This window comes from Rhamphochromis sp. 'chilingali', assembly GCF_963969265.1.
Source record: "Rhamphochromis sp. 'chilingali' genome assembly, chromosome: 2".
Taxonomy (NCBI): domain Eukaryota; kingdom Metazoa; phylum Chordata; class Actinopteri; order Cichliformes; family Cichlidae; genus Rhamphochromis; species Rhamphochromis sp. 'chilingali'.
Window position 1 is genome coordinate 44,430,771 of NC_137930.1, and position 20,381 is coordinate 44,451,151.

At 39.8% G+C, this 20,381-nt stretch overlaps 1 protein-coding gene across 3 annotated transcripts; it reads left to right on the forward strand.

The window, feature by feature from the left end:
• The first annotated feature begins 142 nt into the window (after nt 1-142).
• Nucleotides 143-14,681, forward strand: LOC308392654 (bromodomain-containing protein 1-like). 3 transcript variants are annotated; one of them, XM_080875790.1, is made up of 12 exons: nt 143-457; nt 1,983-3,367; nt 3,816-3,972; nt 4,066-4,194; nt 4,613-4,741; nt 6,238-6,550; nt 6,730-7,461; nt 7,570-7,699; nt 8,908-9,038; nt 10,065-10,159; nt 12,329-12,483; nt 13,084-14,681. In XM_080875790.1, exons 2-12 carry the CDS (start codon nt 2,001-2,003, stop codon nt 13,268-13,270), a joined length of 3,525 nt encoding a protein of 1,174 aa, XP_080731916.1. In that variant the 5' UTR covers nt 143-457; nt 1,983-2,000; the 3' UTR covers nt 13,271-14,681. The 3 variants fall into 3 exon arrangements, with proteins under 3 accessions (XP_080731916.1, XP_080731915.1, XP_080731917.1); XM_080875789.1 differs by having other exon boundaries at nt 146-457; nt 6,730-7,467; XM_080875791.1 differs by lacking the exon at nt 10,065-10,159 and having other exon boundaries at nt 149-457; nt 6,730-7,467; nt 13,084-13,248.
• The last annotated feature ends 5,700 nt before the right edge of the window (nt 14,682-20,381 follow it).

Below are 20,381 nucleotides of genomic sequence, written 5' to 3' on the forward strand. Positions count from 1 at the left end.
TCGGTCATCTGTTGGATGCCAGAACGACTTTAATGTTTTTAATAATCTTTGCGTATCGTATTTAGAGATCATATGCTCGTATTTAAATATGAAATAATAACAATAATAAATATATATACACTTCCTGGTTTGCGTGGTGACGTCGCGGCATAGCGACTCACACAACCGCATTGTTGTGGGGGAAGAGAAGCTCAGGCAGCCGCTGAGCCCTGCCACTTCTTACTGCTTTTCCACAGTCCCAGCGATCGATTTTAAGCCTCATATCCTAGTATATCACTTGAAACCGCTCCCGTCGCCCTGGATACCTGTCGGTTACTTCTAAGGTTCACTCGGTTCAGCGCGAGCCGCGGTCGCCTTTGGATGACCAGACTGAATGTGGATTTAACTGCTGCTTCGCTCCGCAGGCCGCACCGCCATTGCTGCTGTTTTTATAAGCTTAATTCTTGAAAATAGCGAGGTAAGTTTTACCTCACTCTCGTTTTACCCGTTTAATGTTTTTCCCTGTACCCTGGATACCTTTAAGTTAGAAACGAAACAGTGCTACTCATAGAAAAAGACAACTTTTTTAATTGAGGTAGTTTCTTGTGTTGGTCGCCATATTTCCTTCCTCTTCAAGTCCCTGTAGTAGCAGGCTAATGTTAGCCCGGTTTCTGGACGGACTAGCAACTAGAGAGGCCACCGCCTGTTTATTAAGGGGAACAACATGGTTGTCTTTTCTTGTAACCCGCCAGTGTTTGATTGGTCGTTCTAAAGCAGGTTCGAAACATAGCACGGATCACTGTCTAGACGGACTTACTGTACCTACCCGTACCGGACATGGATCTAGTAACAAGCTGCAGCTACGTGGAGCCGCTGTTATTCAGGAAACAAACCACACAGGTTGCGCAGATCGGAGGCTCCTTGTCTTCGGCATTGCTGCTTCCTGCTCTCGATGCATTTCTTTCATTTGTCCAGTGAAGGTTGAAGGTACTGTTAGCGCAGCCGGCTGAAAGCGCATTGATCTCACGAGTTAAAGGTGCACCAGCACACGTTGGAGCACTATGTTCAAAGCTGCTAGCTTAACTTCACTTGCCCTGGTTTAAAAAAATAAAATAAAGTGTGTGTGTCGCGAAGGTACAAATCTAAGTAATAGCGTTATTTGGGGGGAGTTGGATTTCAGGGAAATCGATATACATATGCAAACATGGCTGGAATAATTCATTTGATAATGGTTTACCTGGCCAATAATAGATACGCTTGGAAAGTAGGTTTTGGTGGTTTTCTTCGTCTATGACATTTAACTATATCTTTCACGTTTTGGTTACAGAAAGATAGATCTTTTTAATGGTGTGTCAACAAATTCATAAAGAGCACAAGAAATTAAAATCCAAGTAGCCCCAGTCCTGATCTGTTTTTCTGTAGCTGTCAATGGATCAGATTTACTGTAGGATTAAAATTTACGTCACAACTTTATTCTGGATCTCACATTAAGGTTTTTATTTAATATTTACTAATTAGCATTTTGGAGTATTTTGATATGATTCCCTAACTAATGTAATGAACAGGGTTTTGTTTAGCAACTTTAACATAGCACTCCTTTAATATAGTCAAAACAATTGCACCATCAGGATCAAAAGACAGCAGTCGGTCATTTAAATGTAGAAGGCTTACTACTACTTTAAATTAGGCTTGACGAAGAAGACACAAAATACAGAGGTGAAAACTTTGTTTCGGGACATTTTTTCCCTTATCTGTAAACAAGGGTTGGAAGATGTGACAGCAGCCAGTTGTGTACATGCAGAAATGTACAGTGAAATCCATGACATGACAGCTTTCTCAGCAGCTGCTAGATCAGCGAGTTATTTATAATAATAATAATAATAATAATAATAATAATAACTTTTTGTGTAGCGCTTTTCAAGAAACCCAACGATGATTTACAAAAGAGTATAAATTTTAAAACATATATTTACACATTTGTTTCATTGCTTGGGTTTTTTCAGGGTCCTCATAGCTCAAACATGAAGAAGAAAAGTCGAAACCAACGACCAGCAGTGATTAAGAGAGAGACTTCTCCCATCAAGCCATCGCCCAACCGGGAGACACTGACATATGCACAAGCTCAGCGAATGGTGGAGTTGGAGGTGGATGGCCGTGTACACCGGCTCAGCATCTACGACAAGCTGGATGTTATCACAGACGATGACCCCACAGCTCAAGAGATCATGGAGTGTAACAGCAACAAGGAGAATAACGAGAAGCCCCAGCAGGTTCTGGTGCGCTCTGTCCGCCTCAAAAACAACCAGCAGAAGAAGAATGCAGCTCTCACCACCTCACATGGTGGTAGTGCCACCCACAGCAGTGCCAGTGGCCTATTGGAGCCGAAGGTTAGAACAGTTGAATACAATCTGCCAGTGGTACCGAAAAGGCCAGCAACCTACTACAAATACACTGAGAGGACACCCGAGGAGCTGGATGAGGAGGTGGAGTATGACATGGATGAGGAAGACTATGCCTGGATGGAGATCATCAATGAGAAAAGAAAAAGTGAGGGAATAAGTCAAGTGTCGCACAACCTGTTTGAGTTTCTCATGGATCGCTTTGAGAAAGAGTCATTCTTAGCCACGCAGGGTCAGAGTGACTTGCAGTCACTTGTGGATGAGGATGCTGTGTGCTGTATATGCATGGATGGAGATGGAGCTGACAGTAACGTCATCCTCTTCTGCGACTCCTGCAACATTGCCGTGCACCAGGAGTGCTACGGTGTGCCATACATCCCCGAAGGCCAGTGGCTTTGTCGCCACTGCCTCCAGTGTCCGACACGACCGGCTGAGTGTGTTTTCTGCCCGAATCGAGGAGGAGCTCTGAAGAAGACAGATGATGACCGCTGGGGCCATGTAGCATGTGCCCTGTGGGTGCCCGAAGTTGGCTTCTCGGACACAGTTTTCATCGAGCCCATTGACGGTGTCCGCAACATCCCACCTGCTCGCTGGAAGCTTACTTGCTATCTGTGTAAGGAGAAAGGTGTCGGCGCGTGCATCCAGTGTGACAAGATCAACTGTTACACCGCCTTCCACGTTAGCTGCGCCCAGAAAGCTGGTCTCTGCATGAAGATGGAGCCCGTCAAAGAGGTGACTGCATCTGGTGCCACCACTTTCTCTGTGAAAAAGACTGCTTACTGTTGCAGCCACACACCTGAAGGCTGTGACCGCCGGCCACTCAACATCTATGAGGAGCCCCACCCTAAAATTGGAGCCTTTCACAAGCGAGCTGAAAAGAAAGGGAAGGCCAAGGGCTGGCAGAAGAAAAAGAATAAACGAGCAGACCCTGAACCAGAAACGGAACCTGAAACTCCGACCAGCTCTGGACCTAGCATTACTGCTTCAAGGTAACAGTCAGCCTTAGCTTACCAAATCAACACTCTCTCTCCTTGGTCTTTTGTCCTTTATTTCATTTGAAATGATAATTTTTTTCTGCTTCTAATTTTAGTTGAGTGCTATCTAAGGTAGGGATTTTTAATACATACAGAAAACAGTAAAACTGTATGAATCTGGAAAAAGTAAATATTGAAAGTTTAACTTGAGATAAGTGATATTTATCAGTAGTACTTCAAGAGAACTTTGCCAGCATTATTCCAATACAGTGGAGTTAAAGGTTTTTTCCACGGGTGTGTCAGCAGTGATTTTTATAAGAGATGAATACAAAGATATCTGATTGGTCAAAAATGACAAGCCAGAGATCTGACAGCATTTTAGAGCTACGGAGAAAATATTATCAAAAATATTATTATTATTATTCACTGATTAATATTCCCCTTTTCTTCTATGTTGGGTTAGTTTTGATACCATCCTCAACCAGGTATCAGTTCAGAGGAAGCGTTCATTTGTTGAGGGGGTGCTGAGCTACTGGGTGCTGAAGAGGCAGTCAAGGAACAATGTGCCCCTAATCCGCCGGTTACAGGCCAACCCACAGCCGCCCAAAGCCAAGAAGACGGTCAGTTCTGTTGACAGCTAGCAACCTCACACAGTAGGGTATTGTCCTTTTTAATGTAGTTCTTGTTATTGAGCTGACGCTTGTTTCCTGCAGGACCATATGGAGTCTAACCAGGCACTGAAGGAGCAGTTGAAAGAGTGGCACCGCCTCCGTCACGACCTGGAGCGAGCCCGCCTGTTGCTGGAGCTCATCAGGAAGAGAGAAAAACTGAAGAGGGAGGAGGTAAAACCCTTTCAGCATTTACTACTTCACGATTGTCTAGTGCAGAGCTTTATTCCTTTCATCATTTCTTTTCAGGACACATTGTTTATTCTCAAGTTAAAGCTAAATATTTTACTTTTCATTTACTACTCACTATTGTAATTATATTTGTTCTTGTTTAGTTAACTCATTACTACCCACAACATCCCAAATTCCACTGATTAGTTGGACAGCTCCTCACAAATTTGACTACTTGACTGTTAGTCTAAAACCTTTTATGTGCTTCAAACACCCAATGCGCTAAAACATAAACATCGACCCCAAAATGGGATTTACTGTATACACACATTCGGTTTTAATAAACATTGACCTTGGACTCTTGATAACACCTCATGCCATTCATGTGGATTAACATTGTTTGGCTACCTTCTTTCGACAGATGAAGCTTCAGCAATCAGTGCTGGAGGTCCAGCTGACTCCCTTCAACATCCTGCTGAGAGCTGTGCTCAGTCAGCTGCAGGAGAAGGACCAGTACAGCATCTTCGCTCAGCCTGTCAGCATTAAAGAGGTCAGCAGTTGTTCATTATTCACTTTAAAACAGTTTAAAGCAAGTCTTTTTCCCCAGTTCAAATGAAATGGCTAATATATAACGACATTTAGCAACACCTCTTTTTCCTGCCATAGTCTTAGTCAAAGATGTTTATTTATAAAGTCTGTTTAACATCTACATAACTGTATTAAACAAATCAAGTGTGTCTCCATCATTATACTAAAAGTAGTTCACTGAACCGAAATCACCAGTTCAAGAAGACCCAATTTAATGTGAAAGTATTCTCATTTCAGAAAACATTTCACGCATTGCATTTGAGATGACTGGCTTTTCATTACATTATAGTGCTCTATCAGTTGCTTTAAGCAACAGTTGCATTCCTTAAAAGCATACTTTCCATTGAAACTCAGGAACGATGTCCCATGTTCACGTGATGAAAATTTCAGGATAATGAGATGCACTGACACCAATTTGTTAATGAGTATTGGTTTCGACTAATGGTAAAAGTGTAAATAACATACTACCAGGGATATCAGGGATCACCACCATATCACCATATTTGCAAGTTTAGCAGTAGATTGTGTGGTATAAAGTCTGGTTCCACCATGCTCAACTGGTACAGACAGGGTTTCAGGCCCTTGTACTTCCACAATGTGTATTTGGCTCCACACTCTCTTCAGCCTAATTGAAGAATATTTGTCCATGTGCAAATAGAGAGTGTATGATAGGGGCCTGCGATTCAAATCAGCGATTCCTGTGCATCTGTGGTATTCTCTCTACTGTTTTCTTTTTTCCTTTTTTTAATTTATTTTTTTTTATTTAAAGTGATATTTACCACAATGAAACATCCATCCATCCTCTTCCACTTATCCATATCAGGGTCATATCCCAGATACCATAGAGCAAGAGGCAGGGTACACCCTGGACAGGTCACCACTCAGAGCCATTCACACTTTAATCACCAGTTAACCTAACCCCACTCATTCCATGTCTTTGGAGTGTGGGAGGAAGAGAGAACCCATGCAAGCGCCACACAGAAAGGTCCCAGCCAGGTGGTGAAGTCAAACTCAGGACCTTCTTGCTGTGAGGCAGCAGTGTTAACCACACAACACCGTGCTGCCCTGACAGTGAAACATGTAGCACGGATTCCATACCTCAGTATCAAGTGGGTTGTATGAACAGCTAAACAGTGAAACTAATGGCACCTTTTGTGCCAATGATCGAAGAAATGCAATTTGTTTATGTGAGTGCAAAGCTTCTTGATATAAATGAAAGCATGCATTGTTTTCTAAATTTGGACAACCTGTGTTGCAAAGGTTGACCATTTTGAGGTTTAAAAATTGACATCCAAGTTCTGAAACTAGTGCCCAAACCGATCATCCATAAAAATCAAGCTTTAGAGGGTCAAGGCTCAGTACCTTCCAGCGTGCCTTTTGAAAAAGGGATATCGTGAACCAGAATTTCTTCCTCCTCTTAGACTGCTGCACCTGATGTCTGTTCTCTGTTCTCTGCAGGTACCTGACTACCTGGATATCATCAAGAACCCTATTGACTTCTCCACCATGAGAAAAAGAATCGATGCTCACTTCTACAGGAGCCTGGAGGAGTTTGAAGCAGACTTTGACCTCATAATATCCAACTGCATGACATACAATGCCAAGGACACCTTCTTTTACAAGGCGGCTCAGCGGATGCAAGACCATGGCGGAGCCATCCTTCGCAGGGCCCGCAGAGAAGCAGAGAGGATTGGCTTCGACTTCCCCAGTGGGTTGCATCTTCCTGAAGTTCCGAAACTGCAGCCAACACCGCCATTCACCTGGGAAGATGGTAGGCTTATAGTGCTTCATGAAGTAATATCTGAAAGTGATAAGTAACTTATCTTTAATCGTTATCTCTTAAGTATATTGAATAATAATAAATATTTAAACAGTGAAAGTGTGAGTTCAATAGTAAAATAGTCATGTAATCAGGATAATGACGTGGTTATATGTCACTGTCCTCCGTAGTGGACCGCTTACTGACTCCCACGTACCGCCAAAAGACTCCTCTGGAGGATCAGCTGAAGGAGCTCCTGGAGAAACTGGACCTGAGCATAGCCATGAAGCACAGCCCGTCCCGCAGCAAGAGGCTAAAGCTACTCAAGAAAACCATCACGGAGGTCCGCAGTGAGATAAGCCTGAAGAATTCCCTGCCACCACAACCCTCTACTCCAGATCCCAGCCCATCTCCTGCTGAATCTGAAGACCAACCACTACGAGAACTGCTGGCAGATCCCAGTATACCACAGGAAGACAAGTCTTTACCTCCACCACCATTAGAGACATTAACCTTACCATCCCAAATTTTGCCTATGGACTTGGACCCGACCCCCGTGAAGCTCACAAAGCCCTTGGACCAGTCACCCACAGAGTTTGAGGACGTCACCAACACATCTACCTCAGTGCCATCGGACACCCCTAATGGGCACATCCCAGAGTCGTTGCTCCCCAAAAGTGACCTCTACGTGGAACGCTATAACCGGAGGACCAATGTGCTCTTTCGGAAGTCAAAAAGTGCTAGCCCACAGAAACTACCCCGGACCCAAGAGGTCTCCTCTGGGTCCCCCCCACCCCTGGGCGCCAAAACCTTCCTGTCAGTAGTGATACCTCGATTGGAGACGCTCCTTCTGCCAAAGAAAAGAAAACGCAGCAGCAGCGCTGATGGTGAGGACGACGAGGAGTCGCCGATCAAACGCCTTGGTACAGGTGCCAGTCAGATATTAATTATTTTGTTTCAATTGCAAACAATGCTGGTGACAAAAAGATTCAGTGAGTTTAAAACAATTCTTGTATTATTATCCCTCTCAGGAATGGCAAACGGTTTTGTGGTGGAAGAGGAGGGTGTGGTCTCACAATCTCCCCGTTTGCTTGAGCCACGCCGACGCTGTGCCTCCGAGTCGAGCATCTCTTCAAGTGGAAGTATCCTTTGTGACACAAGGTGAGTGAGAAAAGAACCAACCAAATCCTGAGTGGCTATGCTTATTTTCATAATTTTGTCCTTAACTTCTTCCAGTGTTAACATTGTGGTGACCAAGTTTATAGTATAATCAGAACAATTAATATATGCGCCTCCAAGGCGAAAGGTGCCAAGACACTTTCTGTTTTCAAACCAAATTAGTTAACCGTCAGTTGCACACAGAGGTTTTCCACAAATGACAATACTGTCACAGTAAGTCTGCTTCTGTGGTCAACACCAGACCTTTAACAAACAAAAGATCATAGCAACAAAAAACTCACGCGGCAAAATGAAACGACTGAAATTAAAAAGGTGCTTGTTTGTGGTTATAACATATAAAAATAGTAGAATAAAAAATGTGATGACTTTAAATTACAGAAACAAAAGTCTTGATAGTGTCTATAAAAAGAACTAACCAAGAACAGTGACAGGTGTCACAGCTGGTTTATTTAACGTTTTCTTTGGTGTGTGGGGAGACGCTGACATGCGGAGTTTAAAACGAGCTTCATTTTGTAGTGGATGACTTTAGCTGGTGGAATACATTTGTGGTGCTGCTACCTTTAGTGGCAATAGTTTTACGGCATCCTTCCTGTGAAATCCAAATGATAGTCTCCATCCCTCGCTCGTCTGAAACTCCTGCTGCGATATGTTTTTCCTTATCTGGTAGTATATAAACACACATGCTCAGTGCAGTGTGCCAGGTAGAAACATTTCTGGTAGGGAGCGGGGGATTAATGATTCATTGGATGCATGGGAGAAAAAAAAAACTCCTAGTAAATCCCATGCAGACAGCCTAGTATTGCCATGGCAATTTATAATTGTTTTAACCATCGTACGTGGAAAACTTGCAATAGATCAAGTATATTCGATATATCACCCACCCCTAGTTTGATGTATTATCTATTAGCTTATATTTTGTAAAACTAAAAGTTCTTTTGAAGTATAAAATATGATATTTAATAATTTGGAACAAAATGTCATAAGACAAAAATATATTTTTAATAATATGAAGTAGGTTTCTTTTGGTTTCACTTGCTTAACTAGATTTGGAGTTTGAAAATGAATTGGTGAAGACAAAATTAATAATTGTTAGTCAATCATTCCAGCAGCTCATACATGAGGGTTTTTTAAAAAACAAAACAAAACAAAAAAACATTTTCCTCATTGACCTTTGCTCCTGCATCTTTCAGGACCGTTATCCTGTCTAAAAGTGGTAAAGGGCGACCGGCCACCGCTCGACGTAGCACTGTGGATGACAAAAGCACTCTAATGACCTGCATTGAAAATGGCGAGTTCATCAAAGCTGCAAAGATCTCTTCAGGTGAGCCGATCAGCTCTGGATTGTGACCTAATGAGTGTGCATGAAACAGCTTGGCAAGCTTTGATTTGTCATTTCTTACTTCTGTCTTCTGAAGACATTTACTAAACTAATTAAAGAGTGGCTCTTTATTGGGATACTAATACTTCTTATGTCCAAGCATGCAGCATTTTATTAAATTAATTTCTTGCTTTCATGTTACATCTTCACTTTTCTACTTTTACACCTGTGTAATACAGAGCAATTGAAGTTGAATGAGTCATGTTGAGTGTCATAGGTTTTGATGTAAAAATCCTTTAAATAGAAATCCTTGAAAAGGGGTTACTACAGAACCATGAAATCACCGATTCATCAATGGAGTCTTCCACACTGGTTCTGAAACTGAGGTTAAGTGGTTCATCAGGTACTGGATTTAAGTCAGCATATTCTGCGCTCACACTGAGTTCAAGCTACAAAGGAAGTTGTGAACGCAGGAGAACAACAGAAACGGGAAACCGCGGATGGACGAGGTGGAAGTGAACTAAAGACTGGTATTTTCTTTGTGGATTCAAAGCGAATTATACACTCGTGCCCGTCAGCTACATTGTACTTGAACTGATGTGGTGCAACTACTAAAACTGCATTGTTCATCATTACTGCCGACGTTAATGAACATTGCATTATGACAGTCTTGAAGTTAGGAAGTTGGATTGATTGTGTGTGTGTGTGTGTTTGTGAGAGTGCGTGTGCAGTTTTTTTTTGAGTGTGAGTGTTTGCAATGGTAAAAGCAAATCTAAAGAAAGTTATTTCCTATGCCATTCATGAAAAGTATCAGCAGTACGTGAACTTAATATATAAATTAACACGGACATATTTATATTAAAAAAAAAAAAAGAGCCAGTACCCACACATACATACGATATACACCCTAAAAATGGTTTACATGGTCTACTTAATAGAAAGTATTATTGGCGGTGTGTGTGCGTTGAGATTGGTTGTGCTCTCTGTTGCAGTGTATCCTTCATAACTTGCTTGTTGTTGTTCCTGTAGAGGTGTGGAAACCCACTGCTGCTTCTCCATTTGTTCTGGAGCCTCTTAAACTAGTTTGGGCTAAATGTAGTGGATATCCCTCCTTCCCTGCCCTGGTGAGTGAGTGTTAGTCCCCTCTGTATCTCATTACCCATCTGCCCCTCTGCCATTGTCCATCCTGTAGCTCGTAATTTGTGCTCATGGCCACGCAGGAGCTTCCAGCTGGCTGATAGTGGAATGGTTGTTGTTGTCGTCGTGTGTAGTGTGGGTCGCTTCGCTCTGGGTGTATTGGGCTTGACTTGGCCTTGCATGCTTGTCTCTCTGAATGCTGCCTTCTTTCACCAGGTTATGCACTTCAGCTTTTTTTCTTTTTTTTTTTCTTAAAAATACTGGAAATCAAGTGCTTTGAATTAGAATACAGAAAACACAAAGGACATGGAAGTGACTAAATATGTCAACAAACAGGGCAATAATTTAAGATACATCAGTTGAAAGAAATCTCACGCATTCACACAACTGTCAGTTCAAGATGGGGGATTACATTGGATTAGTTTATCTAATTTTACAGGCTTCTGCAGATTGTTTCACTTGTGTGCAGCATAATAAAAGTCAGCTCCCTAAATTTAGTATTAGGATAATGAATTTCAGGACCAGTGAGTCATGGAGCTGCAGAGCAATGTGAAATTGATCTCTAGTTAAAGGATAGTCCCTGAAAGTTTGCCCACTTGGGCAAAGGATGAAATTTCCCTCCATAACATGCATTGAGAACCAGGAAAAAGGCTAAGTGTCACAATGGTAAAGAATTGTTCCAAAAAGCCTGGATCCTTCTCCTGATTGAACCACAAGTTAATCACTTAAGTTGGGCCAAGAACCCACCTCTGCTAAAAAACGTCATGCTAACCCCATCCATAACATTTTGTGTAAATCTGCTAACAAATAGAAACACTGAACCAATCCCCCTTTTTGGCGGAATTAACAAATAAAATCCAGTAAAGTTCTTTTCAACAGCTACCTCCCAACTTTCACATATGGAAAGAAACAATGCATTCTAAAATCTATCCCCTGTTACCAATGACAGGGTGGAAAGAGACTGCGCTGAAGGGTTTAAGGTCAGAGGCAGTCTAATGCAAATACATTACATCATCATGTATAACAACAATTTGCTCCTTGCAAATCTGGGCAGAATAGTCTCTTTAAAGAGCTTAAGTTCATTAATATGATTTTAAAATACAGTTTGCAAGTCAGAAACAAAGATCTTTCGATCAGTGTCACTTAAAAAGAAAGTCACTTTACAGGAACTGTTAGTTTGTATAGAACAGCATCCTTCAGTTTTAGTTACAAACTTTAAAGTTAGCAACATGAAAATCAAGTCCACTTATAGTTAAGCATGTAATTTATTTCTTACATTGTCAAAAGCCTTAGCTAAATAACTTGGCTGGCATAATGTCAGTGTCATGTAAGACTTACACTGCTCACACAGTACTGTCTAAAAATAAAGACAGTACTCTGTATTTAATTGGTATAATATTTGCTAACTCCTTAGTCTGAATGTCTAACAAACTGGGGTGTTTTTAGTCACTGCAATTAGACATAAAATGTAAGTCGAGTAGTCAACTTGTAGCAGGGCTACAAATAATGTCTTTAGCTTTACTTGATCAGCTAGAATGGAAACGAGTGAAATGAGAATTAGGAAAAAAAAAAAGCTCAGGGTCAGATTTTTCTAATGCAGAAAACACTTTCAAATATGCCCATCCAAAAAAAATAACATTCATTAAAACATCACATCTACTGTAAGAATGAAATAGAAATAGTAATTATAGAACTGTTTAGATCTTCTCTATTTCCTTTACTTCCGAGTGGAGACAAAGCTAATTTTGCATTTTGAATTATTTGATCTAGCTCAGTAGGAATTGAGCCATTTGGAATTAATAGTTTTTTTGGACTTCTGAGTTATCAGTACCTTTTACAGAAAGATTTTCCCCCAAGCAAGACGTGGACAACTTACAGCTTAGATGTGGAGTTGATGGCAGAAGCAGATATTTAACTCTTCACAGAAATGGCACTGACTTGGTGATGTTAGTGGGCTGTTCAAATAACACAAACAAACCAAAAGTAATGTACTTATCAAGACAAATTAGTATTTTTGCAAGTTTTCAGCCAGCCATTTAAATTAAAAAAACAAAACAAAAAAGTCCCAAACTCCAGGTGCCAATTTTTGGCCACACGTTTTCCTGCGAGAAGTCTGCCTCCCTCAGTGTCCCGCTCCATTTTCTTGGTCTTCACAGATCATGGACCCCAGGTCACGGAGGACAATGTGTCGGCACAGCGGGGTGGAGCTTCCCCAGCCACCGTTGGACGTTCTCAGAGCCGGAGAGCGGATGCAGTTCAGGTCCGCAGAGAAACTCTTCCTCGTCCACTTCTTCGACAGCAGGCGCAGCTGGTGAGCAGCCAACTTCTTTCACTGTTAGCTGGGATTGAATTAATCTTGCTTAAACAAAACAAGTGATCAAGACAGATTGTACGTTTGAAACCTATTTAACCTGGAAAGCAACATTTGATCCACTCTAATCTACTCCTGCTGTTGTCGATGAGCTCCACCAGTCATATCTGTGGCTAGCCAATGTATGAGTCACTGTAGCCTGCTTAATGACCGCTTTTTAATGTGTTCATAATAGGAAACTTAACTATTGTGATGTGGTCCCCAAACAGTTTTTCCAGAGACCTAGTTTGGGAGAAGAGGGGGAAAAAAAAGAAAAAGAAAAAAGGAAAGCTTCACTTTAACAAAAATTTACTTTTGTACTGATGTTGTTTAAGAGTGACTTCTGAGACAAAAAACAAAACACGTTAGCCACTTAATACAGACCTTTTTTTTGTCCTATGTCAAATTATTACTATATATGTAAAACAAAACCAATTTAGACTGATCAGACTATGAAAGAGATGCTGAACTGCATTCTGTGTCTTGTACAAAAGGTCTTGAAAGGAACTCCACTTCGTCACATGTGAAAACATTTTCCAAAATGGTCTTCTCTCTCATCAGGCAATGGCTTCCTAAATCCAAAATGGCTCCCTTTGGCGTCAATAAGATGCTCGACAGAATGAAGCTGATGGAGGCTCGGTCGTCCTCCGTCCGAAAATCTGTGCGACTCGCCTTCGATCGAGCCATGAACCATCTAGACCGAGCTAGAGAGCTCAAGCCGAACACTGGCCTTGGTGTCACGATTTGAAGCCCCGCCACCTCAAGAATCCTCCCATCTCCCATCTCTTAATCATGTTTTTGTCACTGCAGAGAACACGGTGTCTGCTGTATACGCACAACACAAACACATCTTGTTTACTATGTCCTTCAAACTGGAACCAAATCATTTCCACCCTTCCTCACACACAGGTTCCACCTCTCTGAAATACTGTAGCTTGAAACAGTTGTTCTTATTTGTCAAGAGCTATGCAATGAAAAACGTCTTTGTTAGTGGATTCAAAAAGTTGACAGGGGAAAAAAAAAAATCAAATCTTGGCTGCGAGGACTGAAAAGTAGCAGGTCTAAACCTGTTGAATGTGGCAGAGTTTGGCCTCTGACCTCCTTAAATGTGCTGCAAGACTGCTGCAATCTCACTGCCATGAAATTGTCCATCATTGTGTGTGACAGCAGCAGCTCCTGTAAATATCCTGTACAAGGCCTGACACTAATTTATTCATTCCCTCAGTCAGTTTTGGTACACAGCATTCTGATATTTATACAGTGAGGTGATGATTCGCGCTGTCAACAGCACTGACAGTGTTGGGATTTCTGCTGGTGCTATCTCTACAGAGAAAAATCAAACATGCATACTGTATTGAACCTTTTTATTTCACCTTCTTTTGTACGTTTTTTTGTAAGTTATTGAGTTCTCAAGCTTCAAGTTCTCATCTTTGGCATTAATGTGTTTTTGTGTGTGCTTTTTTTTTTTTTTTTTAATTCTGAATGTTTTTACTGGACTACTTTTTTTTTTTTTTTTTTTTACTGTTTGTACATATTTATATAACATCTATAAAACTCTCAAAGTTTAAAATGCCCAAAGTGCATCATTCACACCAAAACAAAGGAGAAAAAAAGCTGCCCACAGGTCCCCCAATTATCTTTTATGGGGTTTTTATTAGATTTTTTCAGGTTTTTGGCCTGTTTGTTTGCTGTGATGAGTTCAAGTCTTCTGTAAAAATGTCATAGAATCACCTTCTCAACCTGGAGTGGACAGTCAGCTGTAGGCGAGAAGAGAATGTGCCTGTACTAATTTATTGTAAATTCAAAAATGTATATGCATTACTTTATAGAGAAAGTAAGAAAATACTACAGGTGCACTAGGAGTCACATAGAAGCCCCTTCTCTTTTACCTGTGTCAGTCTTTGTTTTCCCATATTGATAGCATTAAATCTGAAGGGTGAGGTGACAGTGTTTGATGTTTTATTTTGGCAGGGTAGCAGTGGGTAGACTTCCTGTTTTCTTTGGTCCTTCTGAATGTGGATGTTGTGTGTAAATAGATTTGGTACTTTAGCTGATTCTCTGGGAAAAACCACAGTTAACAGGGAACAGAACCCAGCTGACAGCAGGCTGGTGGGATTTTTATACTAAAACACTGAAATTAAAATATGTTATTAAATCAATCCGAATGTCTTCTGGCTTTGTTTTTACACATTTTTCATTCAGACTTTACAAGAAAAAAAAAATCAAGGCTGTTTGCCTGGTTTTATAGTACTTGTTATACTGAGAAGTTTTTATATTGAAAAAAAAAAATTGAGTAAACAAGTTCAGCAACTTCCCTGTATATCACCAAGTGACCATTAGATGGAGCCATTGCACCTTAACTGATTAAAGGAAATATGTCTTATTAACACAAACAAGAATAATAAATGCAGAACTCAATGCATTGTAGCCATTTGGGGACAGGGATAAGTCATCTATTCATTCCATATACTACATCACCATGACACTGTTTGACAACACAAATCAAAGTTGCACTACTTTATAGAGACACGTGCTTCTTCTGATAATGTGGATAGAAGTTGTTCTTTAAGAGCTGGAGCTTCCAAAGTCTGCCTGACCTCAACTCTGCTGTGGATGTTGTTTTTGATTTTAATGTCAGGTTCACTACATTTTCCACATGCCTTCAATATGAAGTCTGACCAATTTAAGTGTTAACTGAGCACTGAAATGTCACAAAAGAAGGAAGAACCATTTCCACAAATTACTGCACTAATTTTTCAAGTGAGAAAATATAATTTCATTCAATATTTAATTGCACTCATTTGCACTGCGAGTATGCATTCACTAGAAGAAGAAGAAAAAAAAAAAACTACTTTGAAAGACTATGATTACACAAATGAAAAGTCATTCTGCTCCATTCTTCAAACTGCGGCTGCTGTTTGTTTTTATTATCATTGCTGGTTCAGTTTTGACAGCCGTCCCTCAAATGTTTTTCTGATGACTCGTTATCCTTCAATTAGAAGCAGGGTCCAGGGGTTTAAATGTCTTTGAAGTTGGAAATTGTTAATTACCCATTTGGATGGATAATTAACAATTTCTAGCTAATCAATAAACCTAACACATGTTGACAACAATGCAGCTGCCACTGCTGCATATACGATGCTGGCTGAATCAACCAGCTTGCATCTGTTTGTTTGTGTTGAAGGTCATGAAACTTATTTTCTCCAGAGTGAAATCTAAAAAGCTGAAACAGTCTCTCTAAAATTCTGACAAATTCTGCTGAAATCTCCTTCCTGTCAGCACCAGTTGGATTCCTGTTTTATTATGTAAAAATCATGGTGTTTGATGCAGCATCACTCGAGCCCTAACCAATATCGTTGTCAGAATACAGTTTTTAGTTGAAGTTTGTGTTTTGTTTTCTTTTCTTTCACTTAAGCCAAGAGGCAAGGATAAACGTGAATGTGCATTCATGTGTATGGAGGAGGATTTGGAGGACTGTTCAAGTCTAAAAATTCTGGGGGATTGGAAGGTTAAAAACACAACCCACTTTCAATATTTTCCTTGTTACAGGGACAATACAGCTAATGTTGAGTCCACAAGTTCACATAACACAATCTTATTCTGGTTGATGAGATGCCATCCCACAGTGGGTAACCATCAGGAGGTGGTTCCATACTTGTGGTTCCTCTACATGCAGAGGGACCATTAACTCAATAAATTGTTATATTGCCAATATGACTAATCATCCAGTCCAATAAATGATGAACATAAGTCAATATCAGAGTAAAGAAAGATTGTGCACGTTTTTCATAGACATAGTGCATACACTCACACATCTTATGCTCAACCCCAAAATGCATTTTCCTTACAAATGTGCCACAATTTCAAGGGAAATAACGCCAATAGCATAAGATTTATTGCCTAGAAGCGCAGCTACAACAAAATAATCATGGTGTCACAAAGTGTGCCAAGTTTAATTCCTTCCTCTTCGAGGTAAAAAGGAAATTAAAACACAGAAAGGAACTTTAGTCTGAAGTGATGCCTTTAGTTGAAAAAAAACAAGTTTTTAAATCAAGAACTCTGGTAAAATCTATTTAGTGTGCACTTTGCATAAGTCTGAGCTGTGAGGGATTATGCTGAAAACTGGGTTAATATAATTCAGTTCATTTGTATTTGCCAACTGGCTATTAAGAATTTTGCTAAAATATGTAGTTAAAATAAATAAATAAAACCAACCACTGCTGAGATACCTGGAGTATTCCATTAGTGAACAAACTGCTCCCAATATATCAACAAAGCCTAGAGCTGGAGGCAGCCACCCGCCACAGCACTAAAAACAAAGAGGACAGAACAACAAATATGAAAAACACAGTTATTAAATAGCTAAATAAACAATACTTCAAATGAAAGCTAAAAAATAAATAAATAAATCCCAGAATAAACAGCAGTCAGTGCTCCTGAAAAAACAAAACATAAGTTAGCTATGGCACCTACAAATTACTAAATGGAAATATACCAGTACAAAACAAAACACTGGAGTGGGTAAAACTATTAAAAAGTCCACTATTTCAGCTCACCAGGCAAAAGTGTAAATCAGTTCAACCCACAGGGGAGCCAAACCAGAGTCCAGGACAATGGCAGGAAGCAGTCCCCACACCTGGCTGCAATCACCTATTTAAGCCTTTGTAGTCCCCTTATGATTGGCTGTTCAACTGCTACACCTGTATGACTGATTGTAAATCCAGCAATAAACTTTGAAATGAACTGTAACCAAACACTTTTATAATTGTCTTTTTTCTTGGCTTGTCCTTTTTAAATCTCTAAATAGGACTTTTTTTTGCCAGCTCAAACCTTATCAAGTATAAGCTTCATAAAGTATTCTCACATATCCTTATAGTGTTATACATACTTTAACTTATGTGTGTGCATTACTCCTCACTGTATTCAGTCCAGGTTTTACCATAATAGCTTTACAGGGTAAAAGAGAAGAAGCTGCAGGCTTTATTAGAAGCCTTCTTTTTACCTTTTAATTATGGGGGAGTGCGCTGCAAGAGCTGGCTGATTGAAAACACACTAATTAACCAATCAAAAAGTGCTTGGGCAAGTGGTTACCTGTGTGATCACTCTGAGTGCAGTTTCCTTCTGCCTCGTCCCCTGATTCCTGATCTGCTAATGAGACAAAAGTGTTGGAGTCTATCTTAATGAAATTCAGTCATTCCCTCACATGCTGAAGCAAGTGCTCAATCTTCTGTCACATGGGCTTTTTGTAGCCCCTTGGCATTTGAATTTTTTTAAAGAGGAGAGATGGTTTCCTGATTTGGATTTTTGGATTCTCTCCTTGAAGAGAAAAAGGTGTTGGTGGAGGGTGGCAGGCTCTCAGCATGAAAACCTCGTCTGATTTCTTTCCCTGCTCTTCCACTTCTCATCTCTTGATGGCCAGGTCATAATTGGCTGTGACTGGATGAAAATGGCACCTTCAACCTTCCCGCTGCCTGGAAATAATATTTCCTCATATTTCTAACATGAGAAAATCTAAAACCAGGTGAAAAGAACGGGGTGGAGAAAAAAAAAGTACTTTTGTAAAATCTTATTTGTTTATTGGTGTAACATTTTGATTTACAGGACAAAAGCCAAAAAGTATAAAACCTTAGTTGAGAGATGAATTTTTAAGTTCTTTTAAAAATTTTGTTTTAATTCAAGGTAATATGTCTGAGGTATTAACATTACTACTAATTCCTAATTACTACTATTAAATCTTTCTAATTGTACACTATCTAAAAACTCATCAGTGCAAATTTGGATTAATCACCTGCAGAAATGTAAGTGTTTGAATACCTTTTGAGAAAAAGTACAGTCCCTGTTTTTTCCTTTCCCTGGAAACTATCAATTTCAGGTTCGCTAATCTGGCCAGAACATTTTTTCAAGCACTAATCAAAGCAGAAATAGAAAACAATGATGTGGCTTTATGAGATACAAACTGATTTGCAAAGTTTAAAAAAAAGGAAATTATTAAAAAAAAACACCCACACCTATGAAATATAACACACAAAAATACCACTGGGGTCTGCATGACCCTGGTCAATAAGATGAGGGTCCAAACATTTGAGAAGACTTTAAATGAGATCTGGATCAATATGAGTAACTGATGTCTTTATTAAGTCAAGTCACAGACGTAAAGCAATAAAGAATACATTGTTGTTGTTTGACAGTGATCAATGAGCTTTTAAGGTTGTACAACCTGCCATTATATCCAATGGAATGTTGGACAGCTCTTTGTGTGTGTGTGTGTGTGTGTGTGTGTGTGTGTGTGTGTGTGTGTGTGTGTGTGTGTGTGTGCACTTGTGTATATTGCAGGGAAAGTGATAGTATAATTTGCAGAGGTATGAATATTTTATGGAGTGAACTCATTAGATGCTCGGGCTCTCGGGAGCTGAGAGGAGAGTTTGTTTTGTTCCAGATTATTTGTGTGATAAATTATACATCTCTGAGACTCAACAATATGAAAACAACACAGTTACAATTAGAGGAAGGGGGGTGAAGGGCTGTATTTACACTCCACACATCAAAAAGAAGCCTGGCCCACTTTTTTGTCCGCTATGCACAGCTTACTCTGTGAAGGCCACTCTGAAACTAAATCTAATTCTTAGATCAAGTAATTTCTGTTATGACATATTTTAACGGCAGTTCATTCTTAATTCAAGACTCAAGTTTGCACAGTCACAGTAGATACAAAATGTCAGTGATCTGTCATCATTTTAAGATTTCGTTCACATACACTTCCTTTTGTTTTATAATACAATTCAAATTTGTATGTTTTCATCATCACTATAAAAATAATTTCTTAAGGGCTGCTGTCAGAGCAAAAATGTCATATTAATTTAATTATCGTATCCCTTCTTTCACACAATTGCAGCTACTTCACTAGAATTTGTGTCAACATCCAATCCAAAATTAAAACAATATAATTTTTATTTGGTTTCTCTTATCCCTTGTCTTGGTATAGCTCTGATATTTTTTACTTCTATCTGTTCTATTCTACACTATAAATGACCATATTTTACTTGGTACGTAATAATAAGGCGACTTTAAAAGGAAGGGCTACCATACTAAATCACCTTCTCCCTTGAGATCAAACTTAAAATAGAATAGGAACATCTATTTAATTCTTAAATACTGTAGGAAACTGGTAGAAAATCCGTTCCATATCTAAAACGCATTATACTTTTAACAGCATGGTGGCAATAATGATGGTGGGGTAGCACTGGTAACTGTGGGGTTGTCTCCAATCTCCTCTGGCTCTATTAGAGAGTTGACAGGCTGTGAATGGGCTAGAGGCCCTATGGCCTCGGAGCAATCACCATGGCCATTTCACACCCTGCTGATCTCCTCATCTGCAGCAGATATTGGGGTGGGGTGGGAGGGTTGTAGAAGGTACAGAGGCCCCAAATGAAGTTTTGTCCTCACTCTCAAGAACTCACAGGATTAAAAAAAATTAATAAATGAAAAACTGTCATCCTGTTCAAAGTTAAAATGGCCACTTATGCTAAGCAACTGAAAGTTTTATATTGATATGAGAAAAGTGCCTCTGGAGTACCAAGACTACAAGAACTTGGTAAATTGTAAATGTTTACCTATGAAGTTTATAACTTGTCAGATTTTTTTTAAAAAGCACAACTTTAACAAACTTCTGATTGAGTCACCGCAAAAGATGTTAGAGGAAAAACTACGTTTTTAGCACATGATGTAACTTCAGCACATGTTGTTTTTAGTGAGCATAATACAATAGACAGCCAGTCCTTATTGTTTACAGGTACTTGATTTATTTTTCAGTTGAAGGGTATAACTGAGCCACTACGTGATGATGAAATATAATCTATTGT